Here is a 19,685-nt window from a genome sequence, read left to right on the forward strand (position 1 = left end):
CCGACCGAGTGTCAACACCGATCTCTCGCCAGCGTACTCCACCCACATACAAGCCGACAGATAATGTTTTAACGGCGAGAAGTCTTGCCAATCGTGCGCTTGCCAGAGAACTATGGGAGTGGAAGCAACATATGTTAGCCAGCCTGTTCAAAAAGTAGTAAATCAATAGACGGTGAGCGCGACATACCAAGTGTTTCGGCATCGCCGCGCCGATATGTCTGTCGGCCTCGCCCTGGCGCGCCATGCGGTTCATCTTGCGCTGGCCGAGCTTGGCCACGCGCTCGGCCTTGGTGCGCGCCAGCTCGTCCACCACACCGTCGTCGCGGCGGTTCGTGGCCATGACGGAGCGGTCGCGGACGCGGCTCTTGGAGCGCAGGCGCTCCTTGGCCGAGGGCCCGTTGTCGACGTCCATGGCGTCCGGGTCGACGGTGCCGGTGCGGCTGCGTGCGAGCGACCGCCCGCGCGTCTCCTGCACCTCGGCCCGCGCCCGCAGGCCAATCGACTCGGTGTCGACGCCGAGCTGGTCGAGGTGGTCCTCGAGCTGGGAGAAAGGCTTCTTCTGGGCCTTCCGCGGGATCAAGGCCCGGTTCTTGAGCGACTTGCGCATTTGTGCCTCGTTGCGGATGAGCTTATGCTTCTCGCGGATGTACTCGGCCTTCTGTAAGACCTCCTCCTCGGACTCATCGCCAAGGTCCTCGTCGGATTCGTAGAAGCCTTCCTTCTCCAACCTCTCCTCCTCCTCCTCGAGTGCCGCCAGTTTCGATTCAATATCTGGGTCGACGTAATCGTAGACGTTCTTGCCATCGAGGATTTCTGGGATCCTGTCGTACTTCCATGAGGGGTCGGCCAAGAGATAATCTCTCCGTAGGTCAACGTTGAAGACGCCAGCACCACCATTCGCCTCCTCCTCATCCCTTGCCAGGAGTCTTCTCTCGGGATCGTTCTTGTCGTACTTCTTGAGGTTCTTGACGGCATCCGGGATAAACGTCTCCTTTGTGATACCGTCCATCGGCTGGGCAACGTGGATACGAGCCATGACCTCAGTGAGGCGAGACCCGAGAGTACCGTTGCTTGCGGTGCCGGCCTTGAGCTTCTGGGACACCCGCTCAGCGAGTAGCCGCTCGCACACCAGGTTCTTGACATCCTGTACGCCATCCTGCGTAGCGCACGAAGCGCGCAGCAGTTCTACGTCGCCCGACTTTGTCAAGTCCTCCAGCTCGGTCTGCATTTCCGGCTCTAGATCCTCAAAGGTCTTAATATCCATCTTGTTCAGAACGACAAACACCATCTTGTTGGCGAAAAGAGGCTTGATCGACTTGAAAAGGTTGCACTGGGCCTTAAGTGAGTAGCCACATTGCTCGCTGCGGACAGTTAGCGCTGTACGGCATGCTAACGGGGCGAGGAACGTACCTGATATCGATGAAGAAGAGGACAGCAGCTCTGAGATGGGCAAGAGCTGTGACACTCTGCATTTCAATCGTGTTCATCTCCTCCAACGGGTGGTCGAGACTGTTGAGGTTAGATTTCATACTCCTAGACCAAGGGAGACTCCAAGGTGCCCGAGTTGGCATCTCGCGACGATGAATGGGCGTAACCTACATTCCGGGGGTGTCTATTACTTGGTACCGAAGATCTACAAAAACGGAGGTCAGCCATCAAGTGAACCCAAGGAGTTGTGTGTGGAACGTACATTTGTAGTCGAGATGCCCGACGAACTATTGCCCCCTATTGTTAGCATGTCCCGCCGCCGGGGTTTGAGATTGGTACATACCAAACTCTTCGTCGTCTAGTTCATTCATTAGCAACTGTTCCAACAGTCCATACTCAGCGCACAACTTACGAAAGCGTAAGGCTCAACGGGGGTATCCGCCCGAGTTACTGAGCGGACGAAAGAGCTCTTGCCGACGTTCGGGAAACCGGCGACAAGGAGAGTGCGCGTGGTCGGGTTGATATCGGGTAACCTGGCCAAATGCTGGCGGACCTGGTCGAGGTATTGAAGGGGGTCTTTTAACCGCTTGATGAGAGTCGCCATACGACCGAGAGCGGCCCTCTTGAGTTGCTTGCACTGGAACAAACTTTGCGAGTACTGCATGTGGGTTAGCCCATTGCCCCCCTGGGTTGTCAAGCTGTGGCGCATTGTCTACCTTCAGGAGGCGGACATAGTCCCGGGAAATCGTCTCAATCAGGTGCTTCGCCGTCGAGACCTGGCCAAGGGCCACCTTGAAATGGTCGGCATCTAACAGGGTCGTCAGCATCCTCCCCTAAACTACCGCAAATCCCCCCCCCCCCCCCCCCCCCCATGTTTCCCCAGGGTCGGTAAAGCATACCATAAAGGATGTTCATCAAGTCACGGTGGAAGGGATGCTGGTCCGTAAGGATGGGGAAGCTGGCGACGATGGCGCCAAACTTTTCGCTACATGTTTCCTGCGTGAATCTGGATGTCGCAAGTTAGCGCCGGGGTTCGGGAGTGCTTCGTCGCTATCGTGGTGGAGGGCACGGTGGGTTTAATGGATGCTGGATCGTCTGTCTGGGAATACTGACTTGACCTTGCGGGTGTAGAAGGCTCGAATTCTGCTAACTGTTTGTTATCGAACGTTAGCAGGTGTCCATAACATCAAACAGCACCTCCCATTAGGAACACATACTCTTGAACCCAGCACGAACTTAATTGGTGTTGCGAATTAGCCAATATTTCAATCCTGCGTCGTTCGAACCAACATACTCTGAGTTGGCAATCGCCTCTGCGTCCGCCTGGTATTTTGTCAGCCTCTGTTATCCTCCAAGCGCAAATCAACAAGTAAACTCACGAGAGGATGATATCAATGAATTCCTGTGCCCTGTAGAATAGCAAAATTAGTTTTGCCCAAACCATTTACCCAATCCATACAGGTTGATCCCTTACGTAGGCACAGGCGCGATGTCCTTCCAGGTCATGTCGGGCAACTCGCAGGGTGCTGTCCGGATCTGGCGAGGGTGGTGGTTGGAGGAGGTTACAGATAGGGAGCACCTGGCGGGGCGGTGTCAATATGCCGTCCCCAAAAGTCCCGAAATATTTTTTTGCAGAACCGCACGATTTCGACGATAAGATAAGTCGGGCGGTGTGCGCGCTCAAAATCTCCAAACTGCATGTTAAAAGTGGAGCATATCCACCAGTTCCGCACCCCACTCTCAACCCCACCAAGAAATTAATTCGCGGTTGGAGGGGTTCTTCAGCTTTGCGGCCCCCCGAAGCCGGGAGGCATTAAAACAGCACTGCAGAAGACTCACCCCCATCCGATCCTTACCCACCTACTACCCACGGCCAACACCCTCGAAGAGAAACAAACGAGAAACCCCCGCAACAACAACAACCACCCAAAATGACGGCCCTCGCCCCCTACAAAGCCGAGTTCCTCCGGGCCGCCCTCGAGGGCAACATCCTCAAATTCGGCAGCTTCGAGCTGAAGTCCAAGCGGATATCGCCCTACTTCTTCAACGCGGGGGATTTCTACCGGGCGGACCTGCTGGAGGCGATCGCGACGGCGTACGCGCGGGCCATCTCGGACGCGCACCGGGCGGGCCAGCTCGAGTTCGACGTGGTGTTCGGCCCGGCCTACAAGGGCATCCCGCTGGCGACGGCCGCGACCATCCGGCTCGGCCAGCTGGACCCGGCCGCGTACGGCAAGAGCACGTGCTACTCGTTCGACCGCAAGGAGGCCAAGGACCACGGGGAGGGGGGCAACATCGTGGGCGCGCCGCTCAAGGGGAAGAGGGTGCTGATTGTGGATGATGTGATCACGGCCGGTACGGCGAAGCGGGAGGCGATTGCTAAGATCGAGAAGGAGGGCGGCATTGTGGCCGGGATTGTGGTTGCGCTCGACCGTATGGAGAAGCTGCCTTCGCCGGATGGGGATGATAGCAAGCCGATGCCGAGCGCGATTGGAGAGCTGAGGAAGGAGTACAACCTGCCTATCTTGGCCATTCTTACGCTGGATGATATCATTGAGGGCGTTAAGGGGCTCGCGTCGGAGGAGGATATCAAGCGGACGGAGGAGTACCGGACCAAGTACAAGGCGACCGATTAAATGGGAGGAAGATGCAAATTTGAGTAAACACTGGCTGTTGATGTGTAAAGACGCTCCGGGGTCGTAACCCCACCCTGATCCAGAGGGTCAAGCGCTGGTTAATCTGGCACTACCTGCGCCGTCTATCTATTTGGCGCGGCCTAAACAGCCCGTAAAAAACGCATCGATATAAATGTAAAATAGAGGCCGCTTCCAAGCATCCTCTCGCGGGCGTGACCACTTCACCGAGTCCCTCGGCAACGGGCTGATGGAGCCCCACCAATGCAACCGGTCCAACGAGAGCGGCATTATTCCTCGACCACGATCCAATCCAGATCCTCCGGTTCTCGCATTTCCCTCCTTTCTCGTGCCTCCATTTCTCTCTAAGATTTTGGTGGCTTTTTTTCACGACGCGGCAAATCATAGATCTGTTTAACGGTGAGTCCCGAACCTCGACACACAGGACTCCAGGCTCGAGTCAAGGGTAGGAAGAAAGAGGCTTACCATGTCATGCCACCCGCCTCCCCCAAATTGCGCCTTGCTCTCTCCGAGGTGCTTAAACCAAGATCGCTGATAATAAGACATGAGATGCTATGACCTCGCTCGTTAGCTCCGCCTGTTCCCTCTCCCCTCAGGTCCATCCATCCCCCCAAAACACAAGGGAGAACTCACGTCTTGGCAAATCAACGCCACCCGATCTACCAGCCCGCAGCACTTCATCTGGTCCAGATAGGCCCTCACGATCGTCTGCCCAATGCCGCAGCGCTGCAGCCGCGGCAGCACGGCGAGCGAGTGCAAGCCGACGGTCCGGCCGCCCTCCTGGTGGCCAACGTCCTGACCGGCAGCGCGCCCGGCCTGACTTCGCCACTCCTCTGGGTACGCCATGTCGGCATCGGTGATGATATCCCCCCGGCACCGCGTCGCGATGATGTGGGCGAGCAGCACGCTCACGGCGCCATCGGGGCGGCCCGTCTCGACGGGCTTGGCGTGGGGGAGCGTCTCGAGGCCTAGTTTTGCGGCCCGCTCCGGGATGACGGTGAGGAAGACGCCCAGGCTGAGTTCCGGGCAGACAGTGAGGCGGTAGGCGATCTGTGATCCCCGAGAGCAGGTCGTGTTAGTGGGTTGCGAATAGGGGCGGGCGGTGGCGAAGACTTGCCTTTTGGGGCGACGCCCGATGTTCGGGGTTAGGGAACGCCGCATTTTCCAAGGCAATACACGCTTCGAGGTCGTTGATTGTCAACGGCCGGATATTGGGCGCGAAGGTTCCGAGGAACGGGAGGGCCTTCTGGAGGCGGACCTCTGGGCTGTCTTTGGCCGCCCTCCTTTTTCGGCTCAGCATCTTTTGACGCGAAGCAAAGTCACCGTCGACGTCTGATGACTCGTCAACAGCCTGGTCTGTCTCCTGGATGGGACAAGGACTCTCTGCCTCCGAGCGGATTGTCTCGGCGCCTGCCATACCTACGCCGAGTCCTGTGCTTCTTTAGGGCTGCAGCTAAGTTATTAATCGGGCCGTCGAGCCTCAAATGCCGGTGAATAGGAGGGGACCCTGTTCCGGTGGGATGACGAAGTCCGCGTCGGTAGTCTCGCCTGGCTTCAAGGCACCGAAACTGTGTCTAACTCGAACCCCAAGCCTAGCCCCAAAGTGGGTGTATCCTTTCCCGGATCTAGCTCGGAAGATCGGGAGGGATCGGTGCCACAAGGCTGCCCGTCCGTGATCGGCGTTGATGCTTTGCACAAAGGTCGAGTGGTGAAATATTGGGCATCCAGGCTAAGCGGAAAGGAGATGTGCGTGCAGGAACCGGAGAAGTGCAAGTCGAAACGGGGGATGCTTGGTGAATTGAAGCGAGTAGTTGATGTTACCGTAGTGCTGGGACGCTAAGATCGAATTAGTCGGGGGAAAATAAAGGGTGCAATTCCCCGCTGTGCTGTATGTCTCACCGGGATAGGAAATGTTACGCAGGTCACAAGGCTGGCGGAAAAGGATGCCGTGGGTGCCCAACAATAGAGGACCGGGGTAGGTAGGGTAGGTACGGAACATACAGGTAAGAAGACGGGATTTGAGGTGTGTTGCAGTACGGGAGTTGAGGTGCTTCCTACTTGTTTTGCAATATTGAAGTGTGGGATTTCGGGGTTTCCGAGTCGGTTGCCTCCACAAGTAGCAGGTACCTCCTACGAGCCTGGGTTGGTTAATGGTGGCTTTTTAAAGCTTTCAAGTTGGCGTAGGTGCCGTTATTCGAGATGAAATCAAGGTGACACCGTAAAAGTGTAAGGTACCTACCGGAGGTACCTTACAGAAACCCGTTAGGGAAGTGCTCTCATCCCGGGACTCGGCCGAACAAACAACTTTGTGGGGCTCGCCGACCCGTGGACCCATTGTGTTGTCGAAGATCTTGCCGCGGGGCAGCTGTTGCCCCTCCTGACGTCACATAAACGAGCAAGCCCGGGGGCACAGCGTTTTTCTTTCGAAACAGCAGGGCGATACGTTGATAAACACGTTGAATGGATTCCGGATACCTTACCCGACCGATCTGGTGTTCAATGGCCTTTGCAGGCAGCTTTCCGATAGCTATTCCTACATGGGCGGGGACAGCGAAGACCCAAAGAGCTGCAGTGTTTGAGAGCTCCCCGAAACGACTAGTGGTGTTACACTTATCGTGGAGCTGGAGCTGCCTCGACTTGTGAGGTAGCCACTTGCGCACAATCACAGAAAGAGAGGGCGCGCAAACACACTCCGCGTCATCTCGAGAGAACTCACCTACTTAATCCCCTGCGGACTTTTTCGAACGAGCTCTATACCTACGTAAATAGATATTGCCCCTCTCGTAACTTGTTAGCTAGGGGTAAGCTTCTCAGCACCACCCCGTCGCCGCCGTCCGCGATAAGCAACGCCAAGAAGCAACGGCAGGATACCGACTTGTAACCCGTGTGCTCCTTTGTTTGATCTGCTTCCCCATATGCCAATCGAGCTGAGCAGAGGAAGGGTGGGCACGTTTGTGTGGGACAAGACGTAACGGCTGCAGCACGACATCGACCCCGAGGTCAACTGATTTTCGTGTGCATGAGGAGACTTCCCCACCGCTTCACCGGTTAATACTTGCTGACGTTTTTCCTTTATCGAGCTGCAATGCAACGAGCTGCACGTTCAAGGCGGCTGCTACTGTATGTACCAAGCCGCTGTTGGGGAAGGCAACCGGCCGGGAAAAAAGAAAAGCTAGCAGGTCTCGGGCCGGGATCGAGGCCGGCTGAGAAAGGGGTGTTGGGTTAAATATAACTGCGGCTCCCAAAGCGGAGGGGTGCAGTGGTGGTGGTGAGAAGTCGAACGATCTGGGCGTTGTCGCATCTGCGGGGCAGGGCTAGCTGCGGGTTAGACTTTCCGGAATGGAGGGCTCACTCCAGTTATTTCAAGTGGCAGCTCCTTTAACGGGAAAGATACCCTCAGGCACAAGCCAAGGCAGCAGATCGCCGATAGCTGCCTGCCCGAATTGGTTGAGCATCGGCTAGCCCGTCGTTCGCTGCCTCATCCGAAGTTGCCGCATATCTGAAATCCGGGCCGCACAAATTACCAGGCAAGGCAGGGAGGCATGCTCTTTCGTATGTACTTTCTAGTTGTAGTTGAAGTTGGTATCCTGGTGAGCCTGAGGCTGACACACATTCCTCGGCGGGCTTCCAGAGTGTTCCATTTCGAGGTGATCGGAAAGATAAATGCCCATGTCCCCCATCATGCAGGTGCAATTTTTCAGATTATCAGAAGCGAGTTATTGAAATCCCCCCCAGACCCTCCCGTCCTCACAACCTACACTACCTTACCCAAGATACTACCCCACGTCATCCATCCCCTTGCTGCAGTGGAGGCCGAGGCAACAACAGCCGACACCGTTTTTTGCGCTGGCCTAGACCCAATCAACAGGATTTAGAAAGCAAACACCCCTGCGCTGCTTGAGAGCTAGCGGGTCGCTTCGGTTTCCGCTGGGCCTACCACGACGCCGAGAGCGCCTTCCACACATCATCTGAACCTGGAACCCCTCGTCACTCGGACCTCGAAAAGAGTTGACGCCTTGACTGTCACGAGCCTGCTGCCAATCCGTGCAACGGGCAAATAGGGCGCGGCCGAACGCCGTTTCCTTTGTTCTCCTTCCTCTTCTTTCCCCTTACCTTCCCATCACCCCACTCGCTCCTCTGACGCCGACGGCACCAACTCGACCTCGCCCTTCTATCTCGAGCCCCCCCGAGCCTGTATCTACATCTGCCACAATGTAGGTTGGGCTTAGGGCGTCGATTCCCCGCTCGTTGACCGCATACTTACTCGCCGACTCTAGGCGCATCACACTCTCCATCACCAACTCGGAGCCGCAGGGCGATGACCAGGAACTGCTCTCCTTAGAGGTCTACCCGGAGATGACAATTGAGACCCTGCGTAGCTCCATCCAGGCTGAGACCACCCACCACCCCAGCGCACAGCATCTCTACCACAACGGGCAGCTCGTCCACGACAATGCCAAGACTTTGGGCGAGCTCGGCGTGACCGACGGCGATATGCTCGCCCTCCACATCCGCGACATGCGGGGCAGCACAACAGCCCCGGCGGCCGCCAGGGCGGCCCCGCAGAGTGCAGCTCGGCCTGCAGCGCGACCACCCCCAGCGCAGGACCCGGAGGTGATTCGGCTGCAGATTCTCGGAGACCCGAACCTGAGGGGCGAGCTTGGTAGATCGAGGCCCGACCTGGTGGCTGCGCTTGAGGATCCGCAGAGGTTCGCGCGTCTCTTCGCCGATAGTCTGGACAGGGAGCAAAGGGAGCGTAACGAGCGCCAGCGTCAGATCCAGCTGCTCAATGCGGATCCATTTGATATCGACGCGCAAGCTAGGATCGAGGAGATCATTCGTCAAGAGCGTGTCATGGAGAATCTGCAGAATGCCATGGAGCACAACCCGGAAGGTGATACCGTGACCTAGTACAACCTGGTCACCCAGAACCCGCGCTAACTGCCAGTGATTAGTTTTCGGCACCGTTCACATGCTCTATCTCGAAGTGGAAGTCAATGGGTACAAGGTCAAGGCTCTGGTCGACTCAGGTGCGCAGGCAACTATCATGAGCCCGCAGTGCGCTGAAGCCTGCGGCATAATGCGCCTTGTCGACAAGCGCTTTTCGGGCATCGCCCGCGGCGTGGGGACAGCGAATATTATCGGCCGCGTGCACTCGGCACAGATCAAGATTGGCCCCCTCTTCCTGCCATGCAGCTTTACCGTCATGGAGGGCAAGCAAGTGGAGATGCTGTTGGGGCTCGACATGTTGAAGCGATATCAGGCGAGTATCGATCTCGCAAAGGACAAGCTCATCATCCAGGGCGTCGAGGTGCCATTCCTGGGGCCGGCCGACATCCCGGTCGAAACCGAGGAAGCCGTTGAACGGGAGCCCACCGTCCCAGGCCCCGCGGGGACGACGATCGGCCAACGGTCTGGTGCTGTGCATGCGCCCAGCGGACAGAGCGGAGCCGCGCCGGCTCAGCGGCCCCAGCCGGGTGCTACCCCCGCCCCCGCCGCCGCTGCCGCCACCGCACCCAGCAGCCAACCCAGGGCACCGGCAGCACCTTCGTTCCCAAGGGAACATATCGACCAGCTCGTGGCGCTTGGAGCGTCTGAGCAGCGGGCGATTCAGGCATTGGAGGCGACTGGAGGGAATGTCGAGTACGCCGCGAGCTTGATTTTCCAGGACTGATAATGGCTGGTCTGCCTCCTGGCTAGCTGGCTTTGCCTTTGGTCACAGCCTGAAACGACGTTAACGGGTTATGAATTTGACTTCCTTGGCAGGACTTGGGATATACAGGGACGGTTCAAGGCGCACATCTCAACATCTCCGCATGGCTTAGCTAGGCCATGCGTCGAGTTTACTTTGGACTGTTTTGTTGCGCTTGAGAGCTTATCTCTGGAACACAACAAAGGGCGGACGGGTATAAAAATCGGTATGGTGTGCAAAGGGCAATTTTGTCTTTCTAGAGGGCACCTAGCACCGGAGAGCGCATAGCTTAGAATCGACCGGAACATTTGCTTCGCAGTGCTTATCCCCCCCATTACTTCCCTGTTTTATTTATCCTCTCTTTCAAGAACGAACGCCATTTTCCACCCCAACCCCCCGCTCCCGCACAAGTCGGGAGACTACCGAATCTTATAAACACACGGCTTCAGAACCGCCGCCTCGTTGATATCCTCGTCCCCCTCCCCATCCCTATCCATAAGCTTCCTTTTCGGCACCTGCACCGTCCGCCCCTTGCCGTCCGTCCACTTGCGCTCCCCCTGCGCGGCCGCCTTCTCCTCGGCCCCCGGCGCGGCGCACTTGCCGCGGAGCGCGGGCGCCGCCTTGACAAAGTGCATGCGCACAAACATGCGGTTGCTCATGTCGACGGCCCCCTCGCCTAGGTCGCGGCTCAGCAAGAACCCGCGCTTCCGGAGCGCCTCCACGAACGCCCCGATGTCGGTCTCTTGTTGCTGCTGCTGCTGCTGCGGCTGCTTGTTGCCATCGACCTGCACGGCGAGCTCGGCCAGGTTTGACGCTTCTTCCTCCTCGGCGGCGGCCGCCTTGGCCTGCTTGGTCGCGGCGGCGGAGGGCTTCTTGCGGTTGCCGACGCTGTGCGCGACGACCTTGGACTTGTTGCGCGCGGCCGCCGCCGCCGGGTTGGTGAAGCGGCTCTTGATCTCGGCCACCCACAGCTCGCCGCGCCAGCGCAGGATGCGGTAGGCTTCCTCGACGAAGGTGAGCCAGTTGGTGCCCATGAGCGCGAGGCAGAAGATGGCCACGTCGACCGAGTTGTCGGCGAGGGGGAGGTTGGCGATGTCGGCGCGCGTCACGAGCGCGGAGCCGCCCGTCTGGAGGTCGAAGCTGCGGATGTCGAGGTGCAGTTTCCGGGTGAACGGCTGGAGTGCTGTGGCGAGCTTGGCGTCGCCGCAGCCGAGATCGGCGACGGTGCAGGTTTTGGTGCTGTGCATTTTGGGTAGGGGAAGTTGGGCGGCGGTGACGGGGCCGTTGGGGTTACGGGGCTGGAAGCGGACTTTGGCGCGGGCTTTGAGGTCCGCGATGTATCCATCGACGGGATTTTCAGGCCAAACGTCGACTTGTCGGCGGAAGCCCTCATGGTACTCGGTGAACATCTCTGGGGAGTCCTGGAAGAGTTGGAAGGCTTCGGCAGAGGGGCGGGTGTAGAGGGTTTCGTTCAGGTGGCGGAAGCGAGCTGAGACAAGCTTCTCGCGCATAGAGGCTTGGAGAGGGGTGAGCTTCGGTGCGGCAGAAGCGGGAGGTGCTGACGGAGGAGCCGCTACATCGGGTCTGGCTTTCCTGTCGATGGGCTTGGTATCATCCTTGTTATCGCCGCCTGTTTTTTGCTTCTTCTTCTTCTTGTCGGCCTTCCCCTTCACCTCCTGGGTAGCATCCTCCTCATCGTCGATGCCATTCCATTCGTCTCCCTCCTCTTCCGCAGACTGGGCCGTTGCTGTGAGCGAGCTCCGCTTCTCCTTCTTGTCCTTCTTTTTCTGTTTCTTGTCGGACCTATCGCTGGATTCGTTCTGCTGCTCTTTGCTTCCTAATTGAGTTGTGCTGTTCCCGTCCTCAGGACCATCTGACACAGTAGCCTCGTGCCCCTTCTTTTGGCGCTTGTTGTCCTTCCTCGGTTGTGTCTTGTTTGCCCCTGATACTGATGGCCCCTTGTGCTCAATGACCTTCTCCCACAGGTCGGCCAAGTTTTCCGCCGTCACATTCCCCGTCTGTCCTGGTCTCTTGCGCTTCTTCGCAGGCTTCGGCTTCGGGGTGGCAGTTGAAGGTGCAGATGGGGCTGGAACCCCCGTTTCGGACTTGAGTTTCTCGGCCGAGATATTGAGGCCCTTTACAGGAAACATTGTGACCAACCACAGATACTTTGTGGGAATTGGCACTATTTTTACTGCCCAAGATGAGGTCGTGGCTGCTGCGAGTTTGGACTCGATCAGAAAAATTTAGTGGGGCAATGGACCGAGCCTAGGCCAAGGAATCCCCATAGCCAGCCGATAGCGTGGGTGGTGGGTCGGATGTGATCCGTGCACCGAAGCTTGGCTCGCTTATCAGGTTTTCTCGTATCTCTGCAGCTCTGCTACCCACCGGGTTCTCGGCTTGAAAGAGCGAGACATGTTTTGCTGCCTTTCCATGATAACGTTTCTCTCGTGACGAATTTGCCCTGGAACCGCCCTGTTAAGGTTTAGTATCAGTTGAAGATGTTGTCTTAAGGGTGCTTAGGCTCGGTGCAACCGAGGGGTGGACAACAATAATGTCTCAGCAGTATGGAGGCTCCTGAGCTTGTAGCGAATTGTAGCATGATTGCTAACTGGAGAACTCACAAGGCTCCCCAGACCCTACGAGTGATTACCTAGATGAAGAGTCGGGAGATAGCTTGAGGGGCAATTACGCGGAAGATGAGGTAGACTCATTCTGGGTTTATTTAACGTACAATGGGATAAGAACTTCCATTGATCATAAGTGCCATCAGATGAAATAACTAACACTAATAAATACAATAGAAGGGTTTTGCCAGGATGTGTCCTACATTGCAACTGGGAAGCGGTTAGTTGGAAATGTATTAGTGGTGGCGGATGAGCAGCTACCTAGGTGATGCTGATGTCGGAAGCACTTGGGCTAGTGTTACGAGCTGGTGGCCTGGAATGGCAAAGTATGTGCTGGACATAACTACCTTACCTACCTAGCTCACATTGGTAGTGCGCCCAACCCTACCTGCCTACTCACCTAGGCTAGGTTCTGTGGATGTCATTTAACTCAGTGTTTACCGAGGTTCCCTAGCTGTGGGGGTTCTCCGAAGACTAGGTCCTGTCCTTGTCTATCGGTCCGTTCCCGGCGTGAACATCGAATTTGGTCAAGAGAAGAAGTAAATATTTCGCCGAGGGTTCGGAGTTCCCGACGTTGCTGCCATGGCGGCCAGTGAAAAGTCTGCAACACGCCGGCATGAGTCCAGCTCACAGCAGCCCTACCTAAATCGGGCTGCCTCGGCTCCTTCCTCACGGAAGCATAGAAGGTGCGACAGACCTTCCGTGGATGGCCAACCCAAACTGGGGAAAGTGCAGGCTCGTGGCTCAGTCAGGGAAGGAACCCCACCATTTCCTCTTCCTCGAGTTTGCACCTTCAGCTCAGTTCCGCATTCCGCAACCCGCCACCAATGTGCAGCCCGTTAAATATCCATTTACACAGTATGCCTTTTACTCGGCGTTTTGGTTCGATGGATGTTTACAGTTTCGCGGGAGAGTGGTGTTCCGGCTCTTGTCTCACCGTTACTGCTACCCACCCTTGACACCCACAGAACGCTGTTACCCACCCACTGTTCGCCGCTACCTTACCCACTGCCTAGGTAGGTACTTCTGCACCACTGGTCCTACCCCGGTCCTCGGAATGCCCATACTGTTTGTGCAGCCGGGGGACCGATGACACGCTACGGATGCAGTCCGCCTCGCGTGCCGCTCAACGGCAGCTGCAGGAGAGCCGAGAAAGCCTCCATCCCGTCACTTCACGACACGCGAGATGGCCTCTTTCCGTTTTGGTGACTTGGTGAGGCTTCAGCGGGGTTCAGCTTTCCCCTCACAGCGGGCCCCTGTCGCACATCACCACGCGAACAGGGCACATCGATCTTGTCGATCACTGGAGGTGTGGCAGACTCGTGTCCCTGCGCCGTTCTGGCCCTGAATTCGTCCTGTCGGAGCACGGCGCGATCCTCTTAACCCCCCCCCCCCCCCTCCTCCCCTCCCCCTACCGCAAAACTCGCCGTTATGCACACCAAGCCATTGAGATCCACATGGCGATACTGGGCTCTCCGGGTCGCCCCATCTTCTATGTACCACGATACAACCTCACCCTTGTAAGCACCATCGAGCCTCCGGACTCTGTTTGTTGTGACTGGATGCCGATCTGTCCTCACAACGGGCGACTTCTCCCCACGGCAGAGCTGCGATGCTATCATCCAAGGTCAGTGCGGCTTAACAACCCCCTGAGAGTGCCGATGAGGTCCGATCGCCAAATTACCCCTGACTGCGGCGCCGAGCCCTGAAATCAACCCCTAGTCGGGCTTGGGAGGAATCTTCTTCAGAGGCCCGTTCCGCGACAGCCCACCCCCGGATCTTCCCGCCTTCGGGGCGACGACAAAGGCCGACCACACGCTGCATAGCCTTCGGCGGCACCTGCAAGTATTCGGCCACTTCGGGGTTGAGCGAGTTCAGCTCGTAACAGCACTCAATTGAGGCACCGCTGTTGTTACGCTGCTGCTCCTGCTGCTGCTGCACCCTGCACTGTATTTCGCAAAGGTGTCAGGTTTGGATCCGGGCGGGCATCAACGGGGCCACAAGACGAAGGGGTCGGCAATTCACCCCCCTCCCCCCTCCCTCGTTAGTTACACTAGACGTGTTCCGGCGCTCTTCAGCGAGGTTGCCCATATACAGCACTGGCTTTCCACCCACCAGAACAGCCCGGTCTAGGGCACACTTACGGCGTTTTCGCTACTCTCCAGCCCCGTTGACATACAGCCCAGCCTCTACCGCAAGGCGAGACACAGCTGAACCCTTTCTCTATCAGTTTTCCTTCGTTAGCTCCTGGACTCGCCCTTTCTTTGGCAGTTTATACCCGCCAATTTACTCGGCGACGGTGGCCACTTCGGTATCCTGTGCCATTCTAGAATCCACACTCGCCGCCATGGATTCGGTCGAACCACCGCCAAATGCGGGCTCTTCTGAAGAACCCAGACAAGCCCCTTCTCCTACATCTGGTAGCAAAGGGGACCCTTCACAACCACCAAGAAAGGGGACAGCGAGGAAGAGGACAAAAACCGGATGTCTGAGTGAGTTGGGCCGTGTTCTCTAGATGACCATCTCCCACGGGACCCGCTGTATTGACATTCTATTTCCTAGCGTGCCGGCGACGCCGCATCAAATGTGACGAAGGCAAGCCGACCTGCAACAACTGCATCAAATCTAAACGAGATTGCGAAGGATATAGTCAGAGACTCACTTTCAAGGAACCTCTGGGCTCGTTTCCTTCTAGCCATCTCTATGGCCATCCCGTCTACCACCGGCAGGTTCAGCAACAGTTGGTCAACGCACAAATCTCAGCGGCGCAAACCAAAGCTGCGTCGTCACAAGGACCCCTCGCGGTCATCGCTCCAAAACCCCCATCGGTGGACTTTTCCGGTGGTGTGTCTCTCCCCTTTGGCCACGGGTACGGGAGCCCATCGGATGCTGGTGGTCCGGCTTTCAACCAGGCCCAACAATTACCGAGCCCCCCTTTTATAGGCCCCGACTCCAACCTCTTTTCTAACCCCCTTCCACAGCCCACCCATGGGGAGCTGCCTGCTCATGGAGAGTTCTTAGAATACACTCCACCACTTGCGCAAGGTTTTCAACATCCCTCGGGCGAGGCGGGTGTCCCGTCTGCTTTTCCCGGGCATCCCCTGCCTATGCCCGGCCCCGGTGAGTCGTTGGTTTCTCCAGAGAGTGGCGGCGAGAGGTTGAACCAACCCTTCTCCACCGAAGAGGAGTACTGGGACTCAGATGACGAAGCATCCATGGTTGAGTCGGATGATGAAGTGCCGCAAGACCCGCACCTTTTCCACCTCCAGTCCAATGACCTTGGAATCCAGGTGGCTAGACGGTTGGAGCCAGAGCATGATCTGTACGGGGTGCGAATTAGATCGTTCGGAGGCTTGATCGACGAGAACATACTCGATACATACACACCATCCTCAGCTAGCTCGCCTTTGAACGATACCCAAACGGCAACTGTGTTCTGGTACTTTGTCAACGTCACGGGTCAAAGCATGTCCTTGTATGAGAGGCACCCGTTCGACCCGACCCCCATGTTCCGGGGTCATCCTGTCCCCAAACAGCGCCAGCATATATGGACTTGTGTGTAGCGCTAGCATCCCCTCGTGCCGAATGTTGCTAACGTTTGTACCAGATACCTTCCCCATCATGGCATTTAACCATCCGGCGTTAATGCAGGCTATGCTTGCGTTGGGTAGCCTACAGATGGCAAAACTCCAGGGCGCGCCCCCTACCGCCGCCATGAAGCATTATCACCTCAGCTTGAGAAGGACCGCGAAAAACTACCAAAGTCCCCACAGGCGCACCCAACCAGCGACGCTGGCAGCCACACTTTTGCTCGGGTTCTATGAGGTCTGGAACTCGGATCACGATAAGTGGTGTAAACACATGTGGGGAGCTCGCGCCATCATTAGAGATATCCCCCTCCGGCGCTTGACGCGCGAGGTGCTTGATTATAAGCGGAGGCAGAAAGAACAGATGCTACGAAACCACCAGTGCAACGAAGTCTGTTTTGCCTCGCATGGAGACCTCAGCGTGGACCCCGGGGCAGTCGATACCGAACTGATCTTCCAGATAACCGGCCAGAGGGTTGACTATGACCTCGCCCAGGGCCACGTTATTGGGGGATCGTCCCGACCGTCGCACATTACAGAACGTGACGTGGAAACGTATGAGCAGATTCGCGATCTCTATTGGTGGTATTGTAAGATGGATGTCTACCAGAGTTTCCTTGGCGGGACTCGGCCGTTGTAAGCGAAATATTTTCTCAGCGTCGGATACAGCTGTACTAATTTATCATCAGGATGGAATACCGGCAGTGGACGCAATGTTCGCCGCGCGGCCCTTTCGGGAGGATAGACGCGATGTAAGCCGTCCCCTTTCCCTACCGTTCTATCTGCGCAGCAAGCTGACCGGACCCCGTCCTTAAAGTTATGGCTCTTTTGATTTCTCTCTGTTGTTACTCGGACGTGTGGCCGACTTTGCGTCTCGTGACCTTGCCCGGAAGCGGAAAGCGAGAAAAGCACAGGGTCCAGGTCCCGGTCAAGGACCCCCAGGTATGGGCCCTGGCGGCGGAGGACCCCCGGGTATGGGCCCTGGCGGCGGAGGCCCTCCTCCCGGACAAGGCCCGGGTCCAGGCCCAGGATTTGGTCGGGGTCAATCACCACCTTCGTTCCCGGGCTTGATGCCAACCTCGGGCCGAGTCACGATACCCCGGGGGTTTAGCCCGCCCCGCGACCCAACTCCGTCGAGCGACTCCGCCGAAGACATTGACCTTGACGTCTCCACCGCCGACGCCATGCGCGAGTGGGAGGAGATCCGGCAAGCCTTTGAGGTCTTCCGCGCGCGCCTTGGCCCGGACTTTGAGCCCCTAGGCCATGACGTTGTGTCGCCTGAGATGACTCCGTTCGGCCCCGCCCTTACCTACCGGACGTACAGCATCGCGGGCATCTGGATGATATACTACATGGGCCTCATTGTTCTCCATAGAGCGCACCCGTCCATGCCGCCTGTCGCCGTGATTGCCGCGGGCATGGCGGCGCAGCAGACAGGCCAGTGGGCCAACGAGATTGCCCGGATCTGCGCGGGCTTGCACGAGGATACCACGCATGTGACGACCACAAGCACGCTGGTGGGTGCGGCGTTTATTGAGAGCTGTTTCCCTCTCTTCGTAGCCGGTGTTCAGGTATGACGCTCCCTCCCCCTTCCTTAGTAATACAACCACAACAACAACGCCACTAACACACCCCTCCAGTACCGTGACCTCCAACAACGGCACTGGGCGATCCGGCGGCTGCGCGACGTGGCGCGGCTCACCGGGTGGCAGTCGGCGCGGCAGATCGCCGACGGGTGCGAGTCCGGCTGGCACAAGGCGGCGGCGCTCGGGCGGGGGCCCCCGTACCACAGCCCGCCCGAGCTGGGCCCGCTGTTCCCGGACTCGGTGTGGAACCGGCCGCGCCGCATCGACCGCCGCATCCAGGAGCTCGAGGCCGGCGGCGAGGGCCGCCTAGTGCTGGCTAAGTCGGAACAGGCGCACTACGCGCTGGGGCTGTTGGGGGTGGAGAAGGATTTGGATACGTTGGGGATTAGTGATGGGGAGGAGGGGAGGGAGGGGGAAGGGGGCCCCGCGGGTTGGGGGGAGAGTGAAGGGGAGGGGGAGGAGGAGGAAGGGGGTGGGCGGGGGTGGTGAGTGAGAGCTAACTTTGTGTGTGTGGTGGGGGTGTTGGTTGCAATGTTGAGTTGGATGATGCCTCAAGATATCCCAAGATACCCGGTCTCCGCTTTCGGATAAGTCGAGAAGAAGATAAAACTGTAAGGAGAAAAGGGGCGGTAGGGCAAGGCTAGAAATACATCGCTGTTTATCATCATGGCGTCTTGCTTCATTTGTAATTGCCCGGCATCGTCACATCAAGCCAGGCTTGCGATGTCAAGTCATGAAAGCCGAAGCTCTTGTCATTTTCCGGCTCCCGTCCCCTTTCTTTCTTCGCCGCCCCTGCTCGGCTAGGTAGTCTAGTTCGCCGGCAGCCGCTCGACGACAGTGGCCATCTCCTCGTCCGTGTATATTCTGAAGCCGCGATCCTTGGTCACGCTCGCCAGTTGCACGTTCTTGGCGTCGAGCTTCTCCTCCATGACCTGCTTGAGCGTCTTGAGCACCAGCGCCTCGGCGTCTGCGATGGTGAGGGACTAGATAAAGAGGAGGGAGGGAGATTGTTAACATATGCTCCGTTCATTCTCAAATGTGTGTATACCAACACCCTGAGATGGGTGGGGAGGGGTGAAGGGGTAGGGTAGAGCATGGCACCCACCTTGTGATATTCATTCTGCAACTCGGCCTGCGCGCCCTCGCTCCCGCTCCCGATCGCCTTGGCGTCGTAGCGGTAGAAGGTCCCCGACGGCTCGGCGTGATACAGCGACGGCCCATCCTCGTCGTAGCCAGCAATCAGCAGGGCGACGCCAAAGGGCCGGCTCATGATGCTCTCCTCGCCGTCGGCGGACTCGCCGAAGCGCAGGGCCAGGTCACAGATAGCCTGGGTGCACGACTCGACGCGCAGCTGCTCGTTGTAGTTGAAGGCGTGCGACTGGCACTCGACGCGCGCGTGCTCCACCATGGACCGCGCGTCCGCCTGCAGGCCCGACATGGCGCACCCGATGTGCCGGTCGATCTCGACAATCTTCTCGACCGACGACGTCTCGAGCAGCGTCGACGTCACGCGCTTCTCCACGCCCAGGATCACGCCTTCTGACGTCGCCACGCCGATGGCCGTGCTGCCGAGCTTGATGGCCTCGAGGGAGTACTCGACTTGGAAGAGCCGGCCTTCGGGGGAGAAGGTGCTGCGGGGGTGGGGGAGGGGTTGTGTTAGTCGTGGGCTGGGGCCGGCGGAATCATTGCGTGTTCGTGGGCTCGGGCGGGATAGGGAGCGTTCTGGGAGGCAGTGGGAGATAGTAACCTACTTGATACCCCGGTCTAAGAGTGGGTGTCAGCTTGTGTGCCTTGTCTTGTCTGTCTGCCCGCATAGCTTGGGCATCGCAATGCGCAGGGACAGAACTTCAGGGACACTCACCATATTCCGATCTTGCCATAAACATCTTGACGGTAGTGTGGGTGAATTTCGGGTTTCGGTATATTCGAGGGGCGCTCTGGGCAGTTCGTCGCAAAAAAAGCGGCCGTTGGTGATGTCGCGGGGCAGTTGCAGGTTGAGAGCAGTGGAGGTGAGGCGGGCTTGGATTGGCAGCTGAAGCTCCAGGCACGGAGGGCTACGAAGCTCCCCACTGTTTGCTTTCCAGGCGGCCAACGGCTGACCTGTCGACCCC

At 57.8% G+C, this 19,685-nt stretch overlaps 8 protein-coding genes across 8 annotated transcripts; 4 read left to right on the top strand and 4 right to left on the bottom strand.

Moving 5' to 3' along the window:
- Positions 1-134: 134 nt before the first annotated feature.
- On the bottom strand, positions 135-2,934 carry F5144DRAFT_547738 (P-loop containing nucleoside triphosphate hydrolase protein; the record flags this gene model as incomplete). The annotated part of the gene is made up of 14 exons (XM_066787492.1): positions 135-143; positions 188-1,361; positions 1,411-1,509; positions 1,600-1,633; positions 1,691-1,715; positions 1,772-1,786; positions 1,841-2,086; positions 2,145-2,236; positions 2,328-2,434; positions 2,542-2,578; positions 2,646-2,663; positions 2,723-2,751; positions 2,808-2,837; positions 2,903-2,934. 14 exons carry the CDS (start codon positions 2,932-2,934, stop codon positions 135-137), a joined length of 1,947 nt encoding a protein of 648 aa, XP_066642806.1.
- A 425-nt stretch (positions 2,935-3,359) lies between these two features.
- Positions 3,360-4,064, top strand: F5144DRAFT_592631 (orotate phosphoribosyltransferase; the record flags this gene model as incomplete). The annotated part of the gene is made up of 1 exon (XM_066790381.1): positions 3,360-4,064. One exon carries the CDS (start codon positions 3,360-3,362, stop codon positions 4,062-4,064), a length of 705 nt encoding a protein of 234 aa, XP_066642807.1.
- Positions 4,065-4,204: 140 nt separating this feature from the next.
- Positions 4,205-5,655, bottom strand: F5144DRAFT_227817 (uncharacterized protein). The gene is made up of 4 exons (XM_066783191.1): positions 5,200-5,655; positions 4,716-5,132; positions 4,548-4,634; positions 4,205-4,471 (listed from the first exon to the last, which is right to left on the bottom strand). Exons 1-4 carry the CDS (start codon positions 5,497-5,499, stop codon positions 4,427-4,429), a joined length of 849 nt encoding a protein of 282 aa, XP_066642808.1. The 5' UTR covers positions 5,500-5,655; the 3' UTR covers positions 4,205-4,426.
- A 1,721-nt stretch (positions 5,656-7,376) lies between these two features.
- F5144DRAFT_571886 (uncharacterized protein) lies at positions 7,377-8,297 on the top strand. The gene has a single exon (XM_066788854.1). The coding sequence runs from the start codon at positions 7,625-7,627 to the stop codon at positions 7,955-7,957; it is 333 nt and encodes a 110-aa protein (XP_066642809.1). The 5' UTR covers positions 7,377-7,624; the 3' UTR covers positions 7,958-8,297.
- On the top strand, positions 8,173-9,329 carry F5144DRAFT_227975 (uncharacterized protein). Its single transcript, XM_066783192.1, has 3 exons — positions 8,173-8,296; positions 8,360-8,976; positions 9,031-9,329. Coding segments are annotated over exons 1-3 (738 nt in total). The 5' UTR covers positions 8,173-8,294; the 3' UTR covers positions 9,150-9,329.
- Positions 9,330-10,193: 864 nt separating this feature from the next.
- On the bottom strand, positions 10,194-11,924 carry F5144DRAFT_547742 (methyltransferase-domain-containing protein; the record flags this gene model as incomplete). Its single annotated transcript, XM_066787493.1, has 1 exon — positions 10,194-11,924. The coding sequence occupies one exon, from the start codon at positions 11,922-11,924 to the stop codon at positions 10,194-10,196; it is 1,731 nt and encodes a 576-aa protein (XP_066642811.1).
- Positions 11,925-14,748: 2,824 nt separating this feature from the next.
- On the top strand, positions 14,749-18,063 carry F5144DRAFT_489600 (fungal transcriptional regulatory-like protein; the record flags this gene model as incomplete). The annotated part of the gene is made up of 6 exons (XM_066785742.1): positions 14,749-14,893; positions 14,964-15,956; positions 16,009-16,624; positions 16,678-16,740; positions 16,806-17,505; positions 17,629-18,063. The coding sequence occupies 6 exons, from the start codon at positions 14,749-14,751 to the stop codon at positions 18,061-18,063; spliced, it is 2,952 nt and encodes a 983-aa protein (XP_066642812.1).
- F5144DRAFT_571900 (nucleophile aminohydrolase) lies at positions 18,029-19,669 on the bottom strand. The gene is made up of 4 exons (XM_066788855.1): positions 19,436-19,669; positions 19,326-19,338; positions 18,680-19,205; positions 18,029-18,557 (listed from the first exon to the last, which is right to left on the bottom strand). Exons 1-4 carry the CDS (start codon positions 19,458-19,460, stop codon positions 18,384-18,386), a joined length of 738 nt encoding a protein of 245 aa, XP_066642813.1. The 5' UTR covers positions 19,461-19,669; the 3' UTR covers positions 18,029-18,383.
- Between the last annotated feature and the right edge of the window lie 16 nt (positions 19,670-19,685).

Source organism: Chaetomium tenue, assembly GCF_020726465.1.
Source record: "Chaetomium tenue strain MPI-SDFR-AT-0079 chromosome Unknown F5144scaffold_4, whole genome shotgun sequence".
Taxonomy (NCBI): Eukaryota; Fungi; Ascomycota; class Sordariomycetes; order Sordariales; family Chaetomiaceae; genus Chaetomium; species Chaetomium tenue.

Bases quoted from the DNA above. Each gene is read 5' to 3' on its own strand.
- F5144DRAFT_571900 (XM_066788855.1), bottom strand. From the start codon at position 19,460: ATGTTTATGGCAAGATCGGAATATG. The intron at 18,558-18,679 runs GTGGGTGCCATG...CTCTTTATCTAG, and splicing joins TGCAGAATGAATATCACAAG to TCCCTCACCATCGCAGACGC.
- F5144DRAFT_571886 (XM_066788854.1), top strand. From the start codon at position 7,625: ATGCTCTTTCGTATGTACTTTCTAGTTGTAGTTGAAGTTGGTATCCTG.
- F5144DRAFT_227817 (XM_066783191.1), bottom strand. From the start codon at position 5,499: ATGGCAGGCGCCGAGACAATCCGCTCGGAGGCAGAGAGTCCTTGTCCC. The intron at 4,635-4,715 runs GTGAGTTCTCCC...GCGAGGTCATAG, and splicing joins TGGCGTTGATTTGCCAAGAC to CATCTCATGTCTTATTATCA. The intron at 4,472-4,547 runs GTAAGCCTCTTT...ACCGTTAAACAG, and splicing joins GAGGCGGGTGGCATGACATG to ATCTATGATTTGCCGCGTCG.
- F5144DRAFT_227975 (XM_066783192.1), top strand. The intron at 8,977-9,030 runs GTGATACCGTGA...GCTAACTGCCAG, and splicing joins CATGGAGCACAACCCGGAAG to TGATTAGTTTTCGGCACCGT.